The following is a 19,540-nucleotide window of genomic DNA, read 5'->3' on the forward strand; positions in this document are numbered from 1 at the left end:
CACTTCACTATCTAATCCTACCAGCATTATGATCTGACACTGGACAGCAGGTCTGTTCTTTGTTATCAAACTAGCAAATTGACAAGGAGCACAAAAACTAAGCCCTAATGTTTCTTCCAGGGGTTTAAGAACTTCAAAGCTTTCTCAAATAGTTAAAAATCACTACAAAGATCATGCTATGAAGTTAAAGGGGAAATGGTCTTTTCACAAACAATTTGAAAAAGCAATCACAAGAAAATTATGTTTCCTTAACCAAAACAAAGTTACATCCCTGTGTGGCTTCTGTAAACCAGACTGATCCTTCCCTACTCATTCTCATTAACTCCTTAAAAAATGTTGTACCACAGATGTAATATAAATCGATCTTAACCCATATTGAGTAATTGTAAATTTAGTTTCTATTGTCTCCTGCATCTGTACCAACTGAAAACGTCTTAGGAGTTAAAGACACAAACTTTCCCTCTATCGTAGTATCTCACAGAATTCTCTTTTATTTCTGCACCAGACCTTCTCTACCCTTGCCAGCTCCTGGTCTTTTACGAGGAACCGGCAACGGCAGAGGAGGTGCAAAGGGCTCGTTGCTTCAACTTCTTTTCTGCCACAGATGTCTGTAAAGCTTCTCTGGGAGCTGCGCCTGGTTCTCTGAGCCTCTCTTTCCGCCTTTGTCGGTCGATGTGGAACTCGGGAATGGTAGAGTAGATAGCTGCAGCGGCAGATAGAATGGCGTGGTGGTGGACGCCGGCAGGCAGCAGCTCCTGGCCAAAGGCAGAGGGGAGTCCAACAGCTCAGGATTCTCGGCCAGGGCTCGGCGCAGACACGGCAGCAGCGGCGGGAGCGGCTCCATGCGGCAGTCTTCTTTCCTCTTTTTTTTTTTTTTTTTTGAAAGCAGCGTCTGTTGCTATGGCAGCGCGTCTCACTGCCTTTCTTCCGGGTTTCATGGTGGCTTCAGGCGCCAGCGATGCAGCGCCATCTAATGACGCGGAGGCTCCTAGCAGCGTTGTTCCAGGGAACACATGCGCAGTAGTAACCGCTGACTCAGCGGCCAGAGCAGGCACAGTGAGGAGCAACACCGCTGACCGCGCAGCCGCAGTAGAGGGCGGTGCCGTTGGCACGGCTCCAGTTTTATTCTCCGCCGATATTGATTCTCTTGCAGCCTCTACACTTTCTGCTGTTACATGCACGGTGCTACACAGAGGTGATCCCGCTGCTTTTAAGGTTTCTAGCATTCGCAACTGTGCAGCCACAGGTACTGGAATCTCCCCTAAAGCGGACCGATGGGGGCGGGGACTCGCCGTAGTCCCGCCGTCTCCCAAGAGAGCTGTGCGAACATTTATGAGGTCCCGTCGCTCAGAACTTAACTCTCGCAGCGACTCAACTGCCAGACACCAAATTATAGGACACTTTCTAGCGTCTTCTGATCCCTTAGAGATCCCGTCCCAAAACAGTTCCTTCATAGCGTCCCTTATGGACACCTGAAAGGCGGCTTGAGCAGTGGGAAGTATTCTTTGCTCTCGCCCATTCTATTAACCCTTTAAGGGCTGTTTCATCATAAATAGGCTCTCTTAGAGAGATCTTAAATTGGAGGAGCATTTCCACCCTCTCTTCCTCTTTGAATAGGGTGGGCCCCGCTTTCTCCTCCCACAGCCGACTCACCTGGCCAAGGCAAGATTTCTCTGTACCATGCGCGTGGCTTTACATTCGTGGTGCTGGGGTAAACACCACCTCCAACGGCTGCTTCCCTCAACTCCTTCCGTTCGCCTTACGTCCCTTAGAACTCGACGAAGTAGGAGTCCCTGTTCCGTCGGGCACCAGATATCGGCGGAGGGGCATGGACAAAGTGCTCTCAGACCAATTTGGTCGGCAATATGTCAGCTTTATTAGAAGAAAGACAGCTTATATACTGCTTATCACACACAGACATGTGATTCCTTCCCAGGCTACATTGGATACACAAGGAAAACATACTGCATTGTGCAGTACTAATTGGCCCACGGCAGGTGTCCATAAAACTTGTTTACCTGCCAAGAGGACTCCTCCTTCACCTTGGCACAAGGCCTGCAGCCATATTAGTGGCGTAGTATTTTTTTACTATCTGCACCCAGCTGTGCCAAGGCAAAGGTCGCAGAAATGCAATACAAATTGTTCACACAATTTCTGTATCCCGCCAGCATTCTTCACACTAAAATGTATTAACAGCTTTTGTTGCAAAGCTGAGACAACACAGCAACTGGAGCATTTGCCTGCCTTGCTGTGGGGAGACCCAATCAGACAAGACGGGCAAGACACTGGTAGAAGATCTCTTTTTCTTGATGTTACTCTCACTCTTAGTAAAATATTATTTAAAATCAGTTATTGGAAAATACAATTAATGAATATAGGAATTTTTAGCACGTCACTTTGCTTTTACCTGATACTACAGTTAACAGAAGTAGTAATCAAGTCTTTGTAGCTACATTTATTAATAGCTGATTATTTTTTATAACCTTTACCCAAAAAATTTCCTGCAATTATTTTGTATTGCTGAGGGAATGCATAATCTTATACATGGGATCATCTTCACTATGCTATTTTGATCACCTTTTACATGCCTTTATTAAATGTTTCTGCAATCTGTGACCTTGGGTGTTCTTGATATCATAGAATCATGGAATGGTTTGGGTTGGAAGGGACCTTAAAGATCATCTAGTTCCAGTCCCCTGCCATGGGCAGGGACACCTTCAATCGGACCAGGTTGCTCAGAGCTCCATCCAGCCTGACCTTAAACACTTCCAGGGATGGGGCAGCCACAGCTTCTCTGGGCAACCTGTTCCAGTGCCTCACCACCCTCACAGTAAAGAATTGTTTCCTAATATCTAATCTAAACCTACTCTCATCAGTTTGAATCCATTTCCCTTTGTTGTGTCACTACATGCTCTTGTAAAAAGTCCCTCTCCATCTTTCTTGTAGGCTCCCTTCAGGTACTGGAATGCTGCAATTAGGTCACCCCTAAGCCTTCTCTTTTCCAGGCCAAACAATCCCAATTATCTCAGCCTTTCCTCATGGGAGAGGTACTTCATCCCTCTAATCATCTTGGTGGCCCTCCTCTGGACTTGCTCCAAGAGGTCCATGTCCTTCCTGTGCTGAGGACCCCAGAGGTGGATGCAGTACTCCAGGTGGGGTCTCACCAGAGCAGAGTATTTAATCTAAACCTACTCTCAGTTTAAAGCCATTGCCCCTTGTCCTATCAATACATGCCCTCGTAAAAAGTCCCTTTCCAGTTTTCTTGTAGGCCCCCTTCAGGTACTGAAAGGCTGCAATTAGGTCACTCCTGATATGGTTTGGAGCTGGCTCCCCGCCAAGTCTCCAAACCTTACCACAAGAAGTCCCCCCCCCCACCCCAAACCAAGGGAGAAGAGGGGAAAAAACCCAAAAGAACCGAAAACGAGAGAGAGACAAAGCAGTATATATAAATATATTTACACTTATATTTACAGTTATGTACAGTTGAAATATATATATACAATTTCACAGGGAAAAGGGAAAGGGGAAGGGAAGAACAAAAACCAAAATAATATATATATATATATCCCGATCAGTAGCCTAAGGTCTATCAACTAAAAGAATTAGCAAAGAATATCTTACTACTCTCCTTGGGACAACGGAGAGTCACGCTGGAGCAACTGCCGGCAGCCTCCGCCTCCCAAGGTCGACAAGGCCTTGCCAGGCATCACTCTCCAAGCCAACAGACTCAACAGCAGGGAAACCTGCACCTACAAAGCCGCCGGAAGGAAAGAGAGCAAAGGCCTTTTCTCCCTTCTTCTTATACCCCGGCTTACGTAAAAATCGTAGGGAATACTGGGTAAATCTGGGCACTTCCTTGGTTACAAGCTGGTCACCAAGGAAGGCCTAGACCAAACTACCACACCCCTAAGCCTTCTCTTTTCCGGACTGAACAAACCCAAGTCTCTCAGCCTTTCCTCATAAGAGAAGTGCTCCATCCCTCTAATCATCTTCATGGCCCTCCTCTGGACTTTCTTCAAGAGATCCATGTCCTTCTTGTGCTGAGAACCCCAGAGCTGGACGCAGTACTCCAGGTAGGGTCTTATGAGACCGGAGTAGAGTGGGAAAAGCAGAGTAGAGGGGTAATATCTCACATAGAAACCCTATCCTTAGTTCATAGACTCGGCAAATAATTTAGCATGGAGGGGAATTTTGGAGGTTATCTGGTCCAATTCCCCACTGAAAGAAAGGCCAGTTTTGAAGTTAGATCCAACTCCATGGTTGGATCACGTTACTCAGGGCTGTGAATCAACTCTTGAAAAATGGAGATCTGGCTGCCTTTCTGGACAACCTGTTCCAATGTTAGATCACACTTCTTGTCAAATTATTTTTCCTAATATATAATTGGAATTTGCCATGCTGCAACTCGCATCTGTTGACAGTTCAGAAGAAAAATGGGGTTTGATCCAAAAGGACCTTTATTGAGAAAAAAATTTATTTCATGGAGAAACAAAAGTTTGGAGATTATTTTCATGTTCAGTTGTAATGTAGTTGTTTTATGGGGAAAAGCTGTCACAGCATCTTGTCCATGGGAGAAGAATGTGTGTAGATATGCATGCATTGGAGGGATACACTCACTTACATGATCATAGTCTTTTAAAAAATAGACCAGCCTCCAAAATGAAGAATGGTACTGCGAACACTAGCTGCTACATTTAGTTCAATTTAATAACATATCATGTGGTTTATATGCAATGTAATCATAATATTCACTCCTTATATGCTTTAGATTTATATGCAAGTTTTGGTGCCTGAGTCATCTGTTTGCAAGCTACAGCAGACTCATATCCTGTATCAAGTGTGGTGTATGTGGGAAAGTAATGCATATTGATCAGTAAACTTTGCATTATTATTTCCATCTTTAACTTCCTCTTTTTATAAATAGCCTTATTGTGTGAATCAACACAGGCAGGCAGCCGGAACAACCTCACACAGCTAGAAAGCAAAGAGTAAGTTTATTTCCATTACCTTGCTAACCAGGGGATCCCCAAAGCAACACCCACTCAGAGGTACACAAGCAGAGATGCAGGCACAGTTAAACTCAGTACTAGAAGATCACTGGCCTGCTGTTCACACAGGTTTTAAGAAGAGTTATTCCCAGCTGCAAGGTCACTTGATTGATATACAATCCTCCTTGCCAGTCTTCTGCTTTTTAACCCATTCCTCCCAACATTCCAACCCCTCATTCAAGAGACCACTGCTGCTGGGGCTGGAAATGTGGGATAGGAAATTTACAGAGACACTTAATAAAGCATATAGAAAAGGGAATAAACATATCACAGAATCACAGAATGGGTCAGGTTGGAAGGGACCACAGTTGTCCAACCTCCTGGTTCAAGCATGATTATCCTAGAGCACATTGCCCAAGATTGTGTCCAGATGATTCTTGAATATTTCCAGTGACGAAGACTCCACACCCTCTCTGCACAATCTGTTCTAGTGCTTGGTCACTCGCACAGTAAAGAAGTTCTTCCTCATATTCAGGTGGAACTTCTCATGCATCAGTTTCTGTGTGTTGCCTCTTGCCCTCTTGCTTGGCACCACCAAGAAGAGACTGGCTCCATCTTCTTGGCCCCCTCCCTTCAGATACTTATAGGCATTAAGGAGGTCCCCTTCAGTCATCTCTTCTCCAGGCTAAACAGGCCCAGTTCCCTCAGCCTTTCCTCATATGTGAGATGTTCCAATCCCTTAATCAACTTTGTAGCCCTATGCTGGACCTGTTCCAGGAACTCCATGTCTCTCCGTATACTGAGGAGCCCAGAACAGGACACAGTACTCCAACTGCAGCCTCACCAGGGCCTGCTAGAGGGGCAGGATCATCTTCCTTGACCTGCTGGCAATGGTCTTCCTAATGCATCCCAAGATACCATTGGCCTTCTTGGCCACGAGGGCACACTGCTGACTCATAGTCAACTTGTCTGTCAGGACCCCCAGATCCTTCTCTGCAGAGCTGCTTTCCAGCAGGTCAGCCCCCAGCCTATACTGGTGCATGGGGTTATTCCTCCCCAGGTGCAGGACCCTGCACTTGCCCTTGTTGAATTTCAGACAGTTCTTCTCTGCCCATGTCTCCAGCCTGTTGAGGTTTTTCTGAAGGGCTGCACAGAATTCTGGGGTATCAGCCACTCCTCCCAGCTTTGTGTCATCAGGGAACTTGCTGAGAAGGCAGTCTAGCCCCTCATCCAAGTCATTGATGAACAAGTTAAACAGTACTGGGCCCAGTACAGAACCTTGGGGGATGCCACTAGTGACAGGCCTCTAATTAATCCCTGTGACACTGATTATGACCCTCTGGCATCTGCCATTCAGCCAGTTCTCAATCCATCCCACCATCCACTCATCCAGTCCACACTTTCTGAGTTTGCCTATGAGGATGTTGTGAGAGACAGTGTCGAAAGCTTTGTTGAAGTCAAGGCAGACAATATTGTTATAGTTTCTTACTTTTTTTTTGGTGAATTTTCCAGGCCAACAGTCTTTGCTAGGATAAGATAATGTCCTAGTTAGAACAGCGGGGGCCAGTTCATCACTGTGTGGGTGTAATCCAAACTGTGTATTCTACACCCTCCATGTAATTTCCCAGAAACTGTTAACAATAGATCATTTGCAGCAGCTGCCCAGAGCACACCTGACCCCTCAGGCTATAGTTGTATCTGGCCCTACGGTTTTGACCTGTCTGGCATGGGCGACCCTACCGAAGGCATGTACAATCGCCAGCATAGCTTGCAACCACATAGGGGTACACGGGCTTCGTTCCAATTAGAACGATTTGGGCAAGTCTTTCATTTCCTACTTTACTATCACCTATCTATATACAATCTCAAGGAAATACCCAGGAACAACCCTTTGTCCTGTCCACTCTTTCAGGATGTAACAGAGCAAAGCAAATATATGCAGAACATGCCGAATCTGGGCAGTAGCCACAGGTGAGCCAAAAACAAACAAACAAACAAACTGACCAACCTTCTGGCCCCTGTACCCATCCAAGGCTGGGGTGCCTTTCAAGGCCCCAGCCTGGCCAGGACCCTCATCACTCTAAAAGAACCCACTATCCACCCTGACCTTATCCTTCCCCCACTGTGTTACCACATATCTTCAGGCACCCTTCCCCTCCCCCCCCCCCCCCCCCCCTCCCCCCCCCACCCCCCTCGCCCCCCCAAACCTCTGTGTGCCATGGGGGCGCAGTACCCGGAACTCCGCACCCCCTGTGCTTCTGTATATATACATATACATATATGTATATATTTGGATGATGTAGAATCTGGGCATGACATAGATGGTATAAAATAAGGGGTGGATAATGTCCTGGTTTCAGCCAAGGACAGGGTTAATTTTTTGCAATAGCTGAGAGGGAGTGTGGCTGATGGGGCATGGCCAGACTCTAATGTTATTCAGTAACCTCACACCATTGCCAGGGGCAAAGGAAAGGGACTCTCTAGTGCTTCTGAGGAGAAGGGCATTACTTCCAGTGGGAGAAAACTTGGAAGAGGGAACAGTCCACTATTTGTTTATTGTCTTTTTCAAAGTAGTTTCTTTGTCTTATACCTTTTGTTATTACTATTTTTGCTGTTACTGTTTGTTTCCTTATCTCAATGCTGTTTCCAGTAAATTGTTCTTATCTCAACCGCTGATCTCTGCCTTTTGTGCCTCCCATTGGAGGGGGGGAGCGACAACATGATTTTATCAGGACTACTAAATTGGAGACTACCATTCCTAAACCATGACACTGAGACAGAAATTGAGGTTGTGAAATTTTAATTGGCTTACTAGGAAGTAGGTGAGCATTGTGACTTAGTTGATAAGGATAGTGCAACATTAGAAAGTGTCAGATGAAGAAGTTAGTTAGACAGACTGATCTATGTTTAGTCATCTAGAGATTACTGTTTCTGAAATGGTGTTGGGATCCGATTATTAAAGGATGTTTCTGCCCAAATTAAGGTTCAAACAAGACCATATGCCAAAGTCAATGGTACGGACTTCATTTAACAGTAAATATTAGGTAGAGAGATAGAAATAGGAGTTGAGAGAGGGAGAGAGAGAGAATGAGAGAGAGACAGATTAAGTAGAAAGATAAATATATAACTACCACATGGATTCCAACAGTGTCCCGCTGGATCCTTCTTTTGGTCTTCTCAGTGGTGAGGGTCCCAAAGTCGTGCTTCTGGAGTACTGTTTTTATATAGCCCAAGTCCCAGATATTCACAGGGCATCTCAGATGTTCTCACAACTTGGGATGGCATGGGTGTAAGCAGTTGTTTTCTTTCCCACAGCTTGCAGAGTGGAATTTTGTCCAGTGTGCTAATTTCAAACCTTTACCTTCATTTAGGTGTGTAATTAACGCTTTCCTTTCTCGCAGTTTTCCACAGTGGGAACCTTTGTTTGGGTAGGTTACCCAGATTTGTCTTACCAGGCCTGGTTCCTTTTGTTGCCATCTGCTCTTATCACAAGTTCATGTCATGGTGGCTTATCTTATGGGAATTTCCTTCTTTGGCAGTGTTTTGAGACAATTAACTGCATTCTTTAAGTCCTGTCAAATGGTAATTCAGCTTCTTTCATAAAATCTTCGATAATTAGTAAGTATAACTTTTAATGAATTTTTTTTCAGCTAGCAACATACTACATTTAACATTTCCAAGATATTGCAGTAAACACTAGAAGTCATAGCAACCATTTTATGAAAAACAATTTCTAAAGGAATTTTATGCTGACTTCAGAAGAACACTACCATTTTAATCGAGTCACCCAGCACTAAGGGTATATTTCAAATGCAGTTATTTATGCAAAGAAGTAATAGTACCTTGAATTTGTTGCAATCAATTCTGTATATGTTGCTTCTACTTATTTCAACAGGTGACTGAGCTAGAGTGTGTGAGCAGTCAACCCAATGAAGTCCACACACAGAAAACAGAATTAAACCAGACAATACAGGAGTTAGAGTCTACACTGAAGAAAAAAGAAGAGGTATCTGCTAGGATTTATTCTTGACTTTTCTGCTACATTATTTCTAAAGGCTTTCAATATTAAACTTGTGATGGCTGGTAAATACTGTATTATTTCCTACAGATGTTACAAAGTAAAATCCATTTTTCAGCTTTTTTGAAAAGATTAATACTTTTTACATGTATTATAATTACATCAGTCCAGTATAAAGCTGGGTATCTGAACAACAAAAAAAAGGTATAATTTTTTCATGTTTGCTATTACCGAGCATCTCTCTTTGCAAAATTAAGTCTTCATTGAAGCATATGTAGTTTCTACAGAGCAGTCATCACACTGATGCAGTCCAAATTCACTAAGAAGGGAAGCAGCCATTGCACTTTACTTTTTCTGGAGAGTAGGGTTTGGAGCAAGTAATAGATCAATGTCTTTTCAGGCCAATCAGGATATGTTAATATAGTTGACTTTCATGATCCCTAAGATTGGCCGTTTTCTTAAACACGCGCCAAAAACCCCAGCCTGTAACTTGATAGTTATTGTGCCATCTGCCTTGGGATGGACCAGCAGCATGGAAATACAAGGAATTTGAGTAACACCTGCTCTGGCATGGGTCTCAGAGGAAAGCAGATTTGTGCCACAGAATGATCAAGACTCACCCCTTTATGGATGGGAAAAAGGAGGTTCAAGGAGCCACGTATGAAGGATTGTTTGTCTCATGTAAAACCAGACCTCCTGAGCCCTCTGAACAGACACAGTGTGCACTGGTGTGCATGTTCAGAGGAGCAGTGTATCTTGCAGGGTCTTGCCTCCAGTGGAGCTGTTGCTAGGTGTTTCTGAGGAAGGTGCATGAGAGGATGCAGTAGTTACAGAATATCCTCCCAAAATGGAACAGTCTTTTCCAAACTTCCTCATACTTAAGAGATTAGCATCAGGTTGGTAATGTTTCCCATTTTGGCAATATCTAACTGCCAGTTTTGATATCATGGCAATAGCTCACACAGGAGAAGCAGCAGAAGCCAGCTTACTTGCACTGAGGCCAAGTTGGGTAATGTGTTGCTAGCAAGGTTGTTTCTTCTCCCTTAGGAAATAGAAAGATTGAAACAAGAAATCGACAGTGCCAGAGAGCTCCAGGCACAGAGGAATTCTCTGACCCAGAAGTTACAGGTGAGCTATAGTGCATCATCTTAATTTAGACAGTGTTGACTAAAATTGGCTCTTAAAGAAGCCTCTAAGACTTGATTTGTGAGTTTTAGGAGGCAGGTATTCTTTATTCAGTGCCAGATGCACTGGGAATCGTTTTGCAAAAGTGCATGATGTGATAGCTTATATGTTTGCATTACACGATTATTCATTTTCGTTTCCCGCAATCCTGTTACATATTCATGACATTTTCCACCACTAATTAGCATATATACATATCCTTATGAGGTCTCTGAGGGGCTTCGCTGAGTGTCTCTGGTGGTTGTTTCTGTCTGAAGCCCCCAAAGTTTCAAGTGACTGCTTTATGAACTCCTTTAAGAGAATGCACTTGCTTGTGTAATGCCCCTCCTTTGCTTGCTTGGCTGCTTCTGTTAACCACAAGTTCCTTTATTGTTTCTTTACTTTGCTTGGCTGGTTTCTTTAAATTGAGGCTTGGTTACACAGTAATTTTCTATGGTACATTCTGTTGCAAGCACTACTAGTTCTGTGATATCTCAAAACTCTGATATCAACAAAAGGGAAAAATTAGCATCAAGTGAGCAGTTCACATCAGCAACTTGTGCTATATTCACTGAGGGTGCCAGAATATGTTACATTGTGTTGCGAAGTGATGGGTGGGGATGCTCCTTGTACCAAAATTTCCACCTGCTGTAAGTCATTATTTTTTTCTCAGGGAACAGACCCAAATTTCATTTACAAGTGCACAGAATATGCTCGGGCTAGCAGATGTGCTTCATTAAAACATGTTCAAGGCCATTCTGGTCTCATTTTCACTGCAGTGTCTTCCCATAGGTCTTGTGTGCCACTGAACTATCAGGCTGTACATCATCATGTTGAGATGAGTTTGTATTCAGCTTTTAAATGTGCTTTGAGAAAGTAAAAGTGTTCTTGTGTAGTACAGACTTCAGAAACACTCTCTAACATTTTCTTGGCATTAGAATAATTGTGGTTTTATTGTTTTTTCTGGGTTGTTTCTTTACTTAGCATAAAGCCAGATACCTCAGCCTACTGAAAGCAGTATGCCCCCCCTTGATATACCCTCACTTGCTACATCTGAGCTCCTTTCCTCCTGTCACTGGGCTGACCAGCCAGCACAGACACACCTCCCTTGTAAAACCTGTCTTCTGAATGAGGCTGACCCAAAGCTTAGTTGGGTTTAAACTCTGAATTCAGACTTCCGAGCTTTGATAGGACTGGAAACTCAGGCATTAAATAGTCCCAAATCCAAAGTGCTGAAAGGTGACCCTTGCTGTTCTGTGGCTTGACCTAAATCACACTGAAAACAAGCCCTGTCAGACTACCCACAGCTTAAAAATTGTTAAGCAGATATTCTTTGAAATGCATTGCATGAATTGGAACTTCCTTGAATCTCATTTTAACTACAGAATAAACCACATAAGAACAAAATGAGTTTATTCATTTTTCCCCATTCTTAAGTCAAATTATTTGGGGAAAGTATGTTATTACCCTTCTGGGTCCCTTCCAACTCAGCATATTCTGTGATTCTGTGATTATGGTGTTTCTTTAAAGAATGTTTTTAATACACCTGAGCTTGCCTAATCCACTATTCCAAAAATTGTTGCTGGCTTTGTTGCCTAAAATCGGCACTTAAAAGAAACCTCTAAGACTCAATTTGTGAGTTTTAGGAGGCAGGCATTCTTTTATTACAGCGCGCTGGATGCACTGGGAATCAGTTTGCCAAAGTGCATACTGAGGTATCTTAGCTACAGCTTATATGTTTGCGTTACATGATTATTCATTTTAGTTTCCCGCAATCCTGCAGCACTATTTAGCATATATACATATCCTTATAAGGTCTCTGAGGGACTTCACTGAGTGTCTCTTGTGGTTGTTTCTGTCTGGAGCCCCCAAATTTACCACTTTATGAACTCCTTTAAGAGAATGCACCTGGTTGTGTAATACCCCTCCTTTGCTTGGCTGTTTCAGTTAACCACAGGTTGCTTTCTTTATTGTTTCTTTACTTTGCTTGGCGGGTTTCTTTAAATCAAGGCTTTGTTTACACAGTAATCTTCTATGGTACATTCTGTTGCAAGCACTACTAGTTCTGTTACATCTCAAAACTCTGATATTATCTTTAGACTAAGGATGGAAGTTTTCAGATGAAAAAGAACTCATCTGAGATACTCAAAAGGAAGATTATAATGAAAGTTGTAAACTGTTCTAGCAGTAGCATATGCAATTTCAGTGTAAGATCACATGAAAAGTAATGATGAGCCAAGAACTAGCTATCCTTAGAATTATGAGAGATGAGTAAGAGATGAAAGATGTTTCAGAATTAGAAAATGCTAAGGTTTTATCAGAAATTATGCTTTATATAGTCAGTAGCTTCCTTTTTGGTATATTTATTTCTTTAGTAACCAAATGGATATATTATTTATATATTTCCATATGTCACATTGTAGGTGATCAGTTTCTGAAAATGGTTCTATATGATTTTATTAAAATAAATTTAAAACTGTCTTAGGATCCAAATTAAAAGTTGCCTTTCTTCAGCTTAAAGCTTATTACTGACCTGATGCAGCCCATCTAAAAGATCTTGAATTTTTGCTTTGCTATAATCTTCTTGCTTTAATAATACTGGCCTTCTCTGAGTCACTTTACCCTACATCTGTGACATTGGTAAAATGGTGTTTTCTTCTATAGCTCCAGACTAACAATCTCACATCTGTTCACTTAGTTGACTCATCATCTGTTTTCAGGGTGATAGTCTCTAGAGTACATATCTGTTTGTCTCGCTCTTTTTTCTTCTGCTTTATTTTTTCCCTCTTGTGTTTGTAAACTCTAAAATATTTTTAATATAGCCTGTATGAACAACTCTATGCAAAGAAATTATTATTTCAAGGTGTATTACATTTCTGACACACTCATATCAGGGAATGAATTAGAAATCCATCATTGACAAATTCCAATGAAGAGCAGTATGCTATCACTGTGAAGGGTATTAGAGCCCTTGTTAGCAATCTAGAGAAGACCTATTAATGTCATGATCAGTGTGATTCTCACAGTAAGTCAGGATATCTTTATTACTGTGGCTGATTCCTAAATATAGCTGTTGTGTATGGTTTGAATATTTTATTTGTATGTTTGCACTGAATTCCACAAAAGATTATTACAGTGAAAACAACAAACATAACTTGTTAATAATTCATTTATTTTCTTAAACAAAACAGTATATCGCAAATGACTGTCCCTGCTGTAAGAAAACTTTGAAAAAACAGTGTAAAGTAAACCTTATAAAGGGCCTGAATGTATCACAAGAGTTGGTTTATTGTTAGATGAGATTAATTGCAAATAAAGTTAAATGACACAACTAGGGTACTAGATTATATCACCTCTCCACTTCCCATCAAGAAGCAACAATTTTGAGGCACACTGACTTGTAATAGGAAACTGGACATGAACTGGGCATGAACTTGTAATGCAATACTATTGCAAAAAGTAGAAATACTAGTCTACGGTAAGCATGAGTAAGGATCAAATGTAAAATTTGGGAAGAAGTGTTTTCCAGAAAATAAAAGCAACAGATCATGGCATATTTCAGTTAGTTCTACTTCCCATAAGTCATTAAAGATGTTAAGTACAGATTAGGGAAAATAAAACAGTAGGAAGTATGGGAGAAAGTATATCTTAGGAAGCATTCGGGGAAGCTAAATGTATATGGATTAGGAAAGAGATATCAAGAATGGAATATAAATAAAGTACACAAGATGGAAGTTTAAACAAAAGAAGGGAAATCTGGTTTGAAGAGAGGACTAGCAATGGAGAGTTAAAGGGAAAAGTCTTATGCTGAATATGGATAGAAGTTCCTACATCTAACAAAGCTTTTGGTTTTACCTGAGTGGTCCCACCTAATAGCTCACAGTAGAACAATTCCTCAGTTTAAGAGCATCTGAGGAGGGCCTGAAAGATAATGTTCAGTGCTAGGTACAGGTCAATGTGCTACTCTTCAGTCCCAGATGTCATGAAATAAAATCATCTAGTTCCAACCCCCCTGCCATGAACAGGGACACCTCCCACTAGACTAGGTTGCTCAAAGCCCCATCCAACCTGGCCTTGAATACTTCCAGGGATGGGGCACCAACAACTTCTCTGGGCAACCTGTTCCAGTGCCTCATCACTCTCCCAGTAAAGAATTTCTTCCTGATATCTAAACCTGCCCTCTGTCAGTTTAAAGCCATTCCCCCTTGTCCTATCAATACATGTCCATGTAAAAAGTCCCTCTCCAGCTTCCTTGTAGGTACTGGAAGGCTGCTATAAAGGTCTCCCTGGAGAGAGGAGACAATGTCTTTTTTCCAAAGTGATCCGTTCTATCACTGACTTGCCTACTCACAAAAATGAATTATCTCTGGGGTAAGAGCAGTGGCAAGGAGGAGACTTCCTAGAGCATATGCATTTGGTGAATAGTAGAGGAGCAGAGTCATAGGTTTACTTGTTCTAAAAAAAACAGCTTGAATTTTTTTCCTCTGCACCACTGTGAAAGTAAGTTGTTGAATGAGGGAGGGGGACGGGACGATGGTTGGTTAGAGTGATTCACACACACAAAAGAACTGGCCTGCAGCCTCACATTCCAAGCTAATGGGCCTGAGAAGACTGTGGCGGGGAGGTTTTTTTTTCTCCTTGGGAAACGGCTCTTCACTTTACTTTTGCCCTGACTCAGGGAAGGTGTGTGTGAGGAGGGGCTCCGAGGTTCATTTTGTTTTCGACCAGGTCATCTGGCTGTCTTTGGCCCTGGTCTGCCTCCATTCTCCTGCGCCCTGTTCTGCTCACGGCCCGGGACCTGCTCAGATTTCATCAGAGAAGCCAGGGACATCTACAGAGGAACCTTTGAGGGAAGAGGCTGCCCCTTCCTTTCTCTGTTATCCTGTTGTCAGTAGCTTGTACACATCAACGAAGGGGGGGGGAAATCCCAGCCAGAGCCAGCCATCAACAGCATGAGTCCATAGGAAGAACCCCTTTTTCCCCTTTTGTCTTTCCCCTTCTCGGTGTGTGGGGGAGAATCTCCATTTCGGCTTCTCCCATGCACCGGGACCCCCATACGGTGACCGCCAGAGCCCAACAACGCCCCCTGCCTACCACCACAGAGCAACTGCAGGCTTTGCTCCTCCAGACATCCAACAGCTCCCCCTCCTGATCATGGTTAGCATTGCGTCAAAAGGCAAAAAATACTGAACTGTTTTTGGTGGGAACCTTGGGTGCAGGATTGTTGTTTGGTTTTTTTTTTCAGTTCTTTTGTTGTTCTGCCTATACACATATATTCTTTAATAAAAGGCTGTTATCTTTTCTTTCTCCATATTTCCTCAACTGGAGCCTCTGAATTTCAAATTTACAATTGCTCAGATGGAGGAGCTTGGTTTTCCTCATAACTCATCCTCCTTAGCAAACACTTCAGTCTCATTAAACTGAGACAATAATTGGCATCCAACGTGGGGCTTGAAGAGACAAAAGGTGGAAAAGGAATAACTGCCCTTGTGTGATTTACGTGCATATTGAACCCATAGGTACCATGATGCTTGGGGTTGTTGCTTTCTTCTAGCATATAACCATGCCAAGATACCTGTCCCATCTGTCGATTTGTTTCAGCTCAGATATTAAGACCCTCATTGCGATAAGTACCTTTGAGTTTGTGTATTGGGTTTATGACACGGCAAACTCAGCACCTGTGGTTTTCATACAGAGTATGTCCTCAAGGATGCACTACTCTGCTCTAGCCTAAGCTGTTTTCTCTGGGGATTTAAGGATAATGGAACCCATCTCTATGGAGAAACGCAGGAGGGTATGTTTGCCCAACCCTTCATCCATTTCCCCTTTGGATCCAATACAATTGCCTCTGGGAAGTTTAAATTCTCCTTAGATGTCAGAGACGTTTTACTTTTTGGGCTTTTCGTGCAAGTTTTTGCCATTATGGTATACCTAATATACAAAGCTAAGGCCAAGAATTATCGAGAACATGTCCAGAAGCCTGCCCCAGGGGTGGGAAACCTCGAGTGGCATGGGTTATGGGAGGATATGGGTAAATTCCTAGAAAGTTGTTTGACTCCTGCAACATGGAAGCTCACCCTCAAACAACTCCTAAACCCTACAAAAATAATGAAAGCCATGAGGGAGAGAGGTCATGATAGACCCATGGAGAGGCAGCTGGCAGCTGCATGTGGGGCTTTGGCCATTGCCTACCGGAAGTTGCTCAGTATGGTGCAGCACTTCCAGGGAAAAGGAAAAGACGAAAACAAGATACCTGATAGTATGGTAACTCAGGATATGGCCAAATCAAAGGGGCAGACCAAGCCAATGGAGGTTGTTTCTATCCAAAAGAGGAAATATAAGACCAAATTGGTTCACCCAGTTGATGATGACAGGGAGGCAGGATCCTCACAGGCGGCCAGTCCAGAGCCAGAAATCATCACTGTGTCCTTATCGTATAACAACCTCCGGAGCTTATGGACAGACGTTATTCGTCGCTCGAATGAGCCCATTCTGACCTGGATGATCTGAGTTTGGGACTCTACAGGTGATGCCATAAACCTTGATGGCAGTGAAGCAAGGTTCTTGAGATCTATTGCCCAGGATGTGGGTATCGAGGAGGCGTTTGTGAGAGAATTGAAGTCCCCGTCTCTCTGGGCACGGCTTTTGGATGGTGTGAGGAAGAGGTTCATTTACAGAGATCACTTGCAGGAACACCATTATGCAAATGGTTGGAAGACCGTAGAAGAGGGGATCCTATGCCTGAGGGAAATGGCACTGTTGGAGGTACTTTTTGGAAGGGATGAGCAACCCACCAATGATCCTGACAGGGTTAAGTGTACACCACAGATGTGGTGGAGCCTCACATGTATGGGGCCACCCGTACACGCCAGTTACCTGACATCATTGCAGGCTGGGGAGAAGCAAAAACCGGTAATGTCTATTCCTCCTTTTTTGTTTTCTAGAGCAGGATATGTCCTTAATGATTGAACGGTTCTGGCGCAACTGAGTAGGTATGGAAAGGATGTTTCCTCTGTTGGATTAATAGTAACAATTTTTTAAACAGTGTAAACAACTTTTGATTGTTCAAATTCTTTAAGTATGCGAGTCACAACTCCTACAACATGTAAAAAATCTGTTGAGAAACAAAAAAAGATTGTATCTAATTGAAATTTCTCAAAAGAGAGTGCAGATCGTTTAGTGTTTTTCCTACATGAGAGTGGGTTCCCCTTTTTGTCAAATAGGGATCGACATTGTATAGCCCAATGAAACCCTTTTTTACATCTGGGGCAAAGGCCTGGAGTGTTTTTTTGAGGATTGGGGGTTTTATATTTTGGGCAGTTAGCCTTTATATGACCTGGACGTTTGCAATTATGGCATATAATTTTGGAGTGGTCTAAGGCTGCTGCTAAGGCTTGGGTCATTTTTTCTGCCATTTGCTGAGTTGCTTCTGCAATTTGGTTGCCTAATTGTGTATTAGCTTCAGCTAATTGGTTAGACATAGACACTTGAGCTTGGACCAAACTATTTGTTAATTTGTCAGTAGGGCTAATATCTTTACAAGCTTTTACCATATCCATGGGGGTAGGGTCACGAAGATTTCTGAGTATCTGCTGACACTGTGCATTTGAATTGGAGATAGCTAACTTCAAGAACAGGGCATCTTGTGCTTCTTTCACACTTATTTGTTTTTCTATAGATTCCTTCAATTGCTCTGCAAAATCAATAAAAGATTCATCAGGTTTTTGAATTACATTATTGAAAGGTGGAACTGTTTGAGAGGCATCAGCTACTGATTGTAGTGCCTGTAATGCCATATTTCTGGTAGCAATTAAGTCTTGTTTAGGAATTTTAGCTTGCTCAGTATTTGCAGCATATGGACCTTCACCAAAAAGCATTTGTATTGTATTTTGTATGGGCCTACGGGAGGTGGTACTGGTTTTGTGAGTATATCGTCTAATTAAAGCTTTCCATTCATCTAAAACCAATGTTATTTGTACCTTATTTAGCAAAGATCTCATTATATCTTTTATATCATTTGGAGTTAGTATAAGAGCTGCGAATAATGATGTTAGAACTCCCATTGCATATGCTGAATTTAAACCATAAGTAGTTACTGCCTCTTTTGCATCCTTGATAAGGGGTACAGCTAAGGGGTCCCATACAGGGGGTCCATTGGGGGTGTAGAATACTGGATATGCCTGCAATAAATTTAAACCATTAACATGACTAGCAACGTTATTAATACCATTATAATTACTGGCATGGTTGGTTCCTGTGGAAGACAGAAAAGGGTTAAATGGAGGAACAGAATTGTTAAAATTATTTGGCATATTTGAAAATGGATTATTGGAAGAAAATTCGTTAAGGCTGTTTGATGAGTCTGGTTCTGCTGAGTCAGTCACAGCTAGTTCCATGCTGTAAGAGGTTTGATGTTTGGTCGTGGAGGTGTTCTGAAGTTGTTGTTTTGCTTGCATATTGTGGCACGACGCAGGAGGTAGCTGGGGGGAGTTGAGACTGCAAAGCCGAGGCTTGTCTGTCGCCGGCACTGGGCAGAGACAGGGTTGGGGTCTCGGTGACGTCATCCCGTCCCACTCGGCATCCGTAGGGAATGCGGAAGTTCTGGCTGTTGCTCCGGCGTGGGTGGAAGCCAGAAGTTCCCTGCGTCCTTTGTCTGACCACACGGCGATGGTGGCCGGGGGCTGTAGCGACCATGCGGTCGCTGGCCTTTATATAATAAAGAAATCATGTGCGCTCCCTGTGAGATGGTAGACAAAGAGCTTTATTCGAAATTCCCGCTCCCTTTTATATCCCATAACCATGTGATCTCTTTATCCAATGGGGGTTGTAAACCTCGGCGCATGCTCTCTGGGCATCTCTGCCCTGGCACATTCCCTTTGTACCTCAGACATGCCCCTACATCACCCCCCTTTTTATTATTTAAGAGGATCACAAAAACAGTGCAAAACAACAGTACAAACAATCAGAACAGTACATTATAAACTACCAAAGCTTGCAATGACCCAGCACACTGCTTGCTGCGGCCTCTTATGCTTCTAATGTAAACCTTTTAAAACCTTCTTATATTCCTAAGGGGTAGTGCAACTTGGAGAAATAACTTTATTAACTCTTAGGCCTTGGCCTAACCATGCAAACTTATAACCTTTATTAACTTGAGGGTTTTAAATAACTGGGGAGTACAACTTTATTACGAAACAGGCTAAGCTCAGCAAAACTAAATTCTCTTAAAGTGACCCTGTGGCGGAGGTATTGTTATTTGTGAGGTGTTTAGTGTTCCAATATTTGTCCAGTCATACAACACTCTTGTCCATTCACTCTCTCAATCACTTGATGGCCATCATTCCACACATCATATACACAGTCATGGGTT

At 42.8% G+C, this 19,540-nt stretch overlaps 1 protein-coding gene across 1 annotated transcript in view; it reads left to right on the forward strand.

Moving 5' to 3' along the window:
- The window catches only part of LOC113981880 (homer protein homolog 1-like), a 127,393-nt gene that overhangs the window by 78,682 nt on the left and 29,171 nt on the right, over nt 1–19,540 (forward strand). Inside the window, exons 7-8 of the mRNA XM_027709550.1 lie at nt 8,884–8,994; nt 10,054–10,134. Of these exons, the coding sequence (XP_027565351.1) occupies nt 8,884–8,994; nt 10,054–10,134 (192 nt within the window). The remainder of the gene's footprint in view (nt 1–8,883; nt 8,995–10,053; nt 10,135–19,540) is intronic.

Source organism: Neopelma chrysocephalum, unplaced genomic scaffold (genome assembly GCF_003984885.1).
Source record: "Neopelma chrysocephalum unplaced genomic scaffold, ASM398488v2 Primary Assembly neopelma1_96809, whole genome shotgun sequence".
Classification (NCBI taxonomy): Eukaryota; Metazoa; Chordata; class Aves; order Passeriformes; family Pipridae; genus Neopelma; species Neopelma chrysocephalum.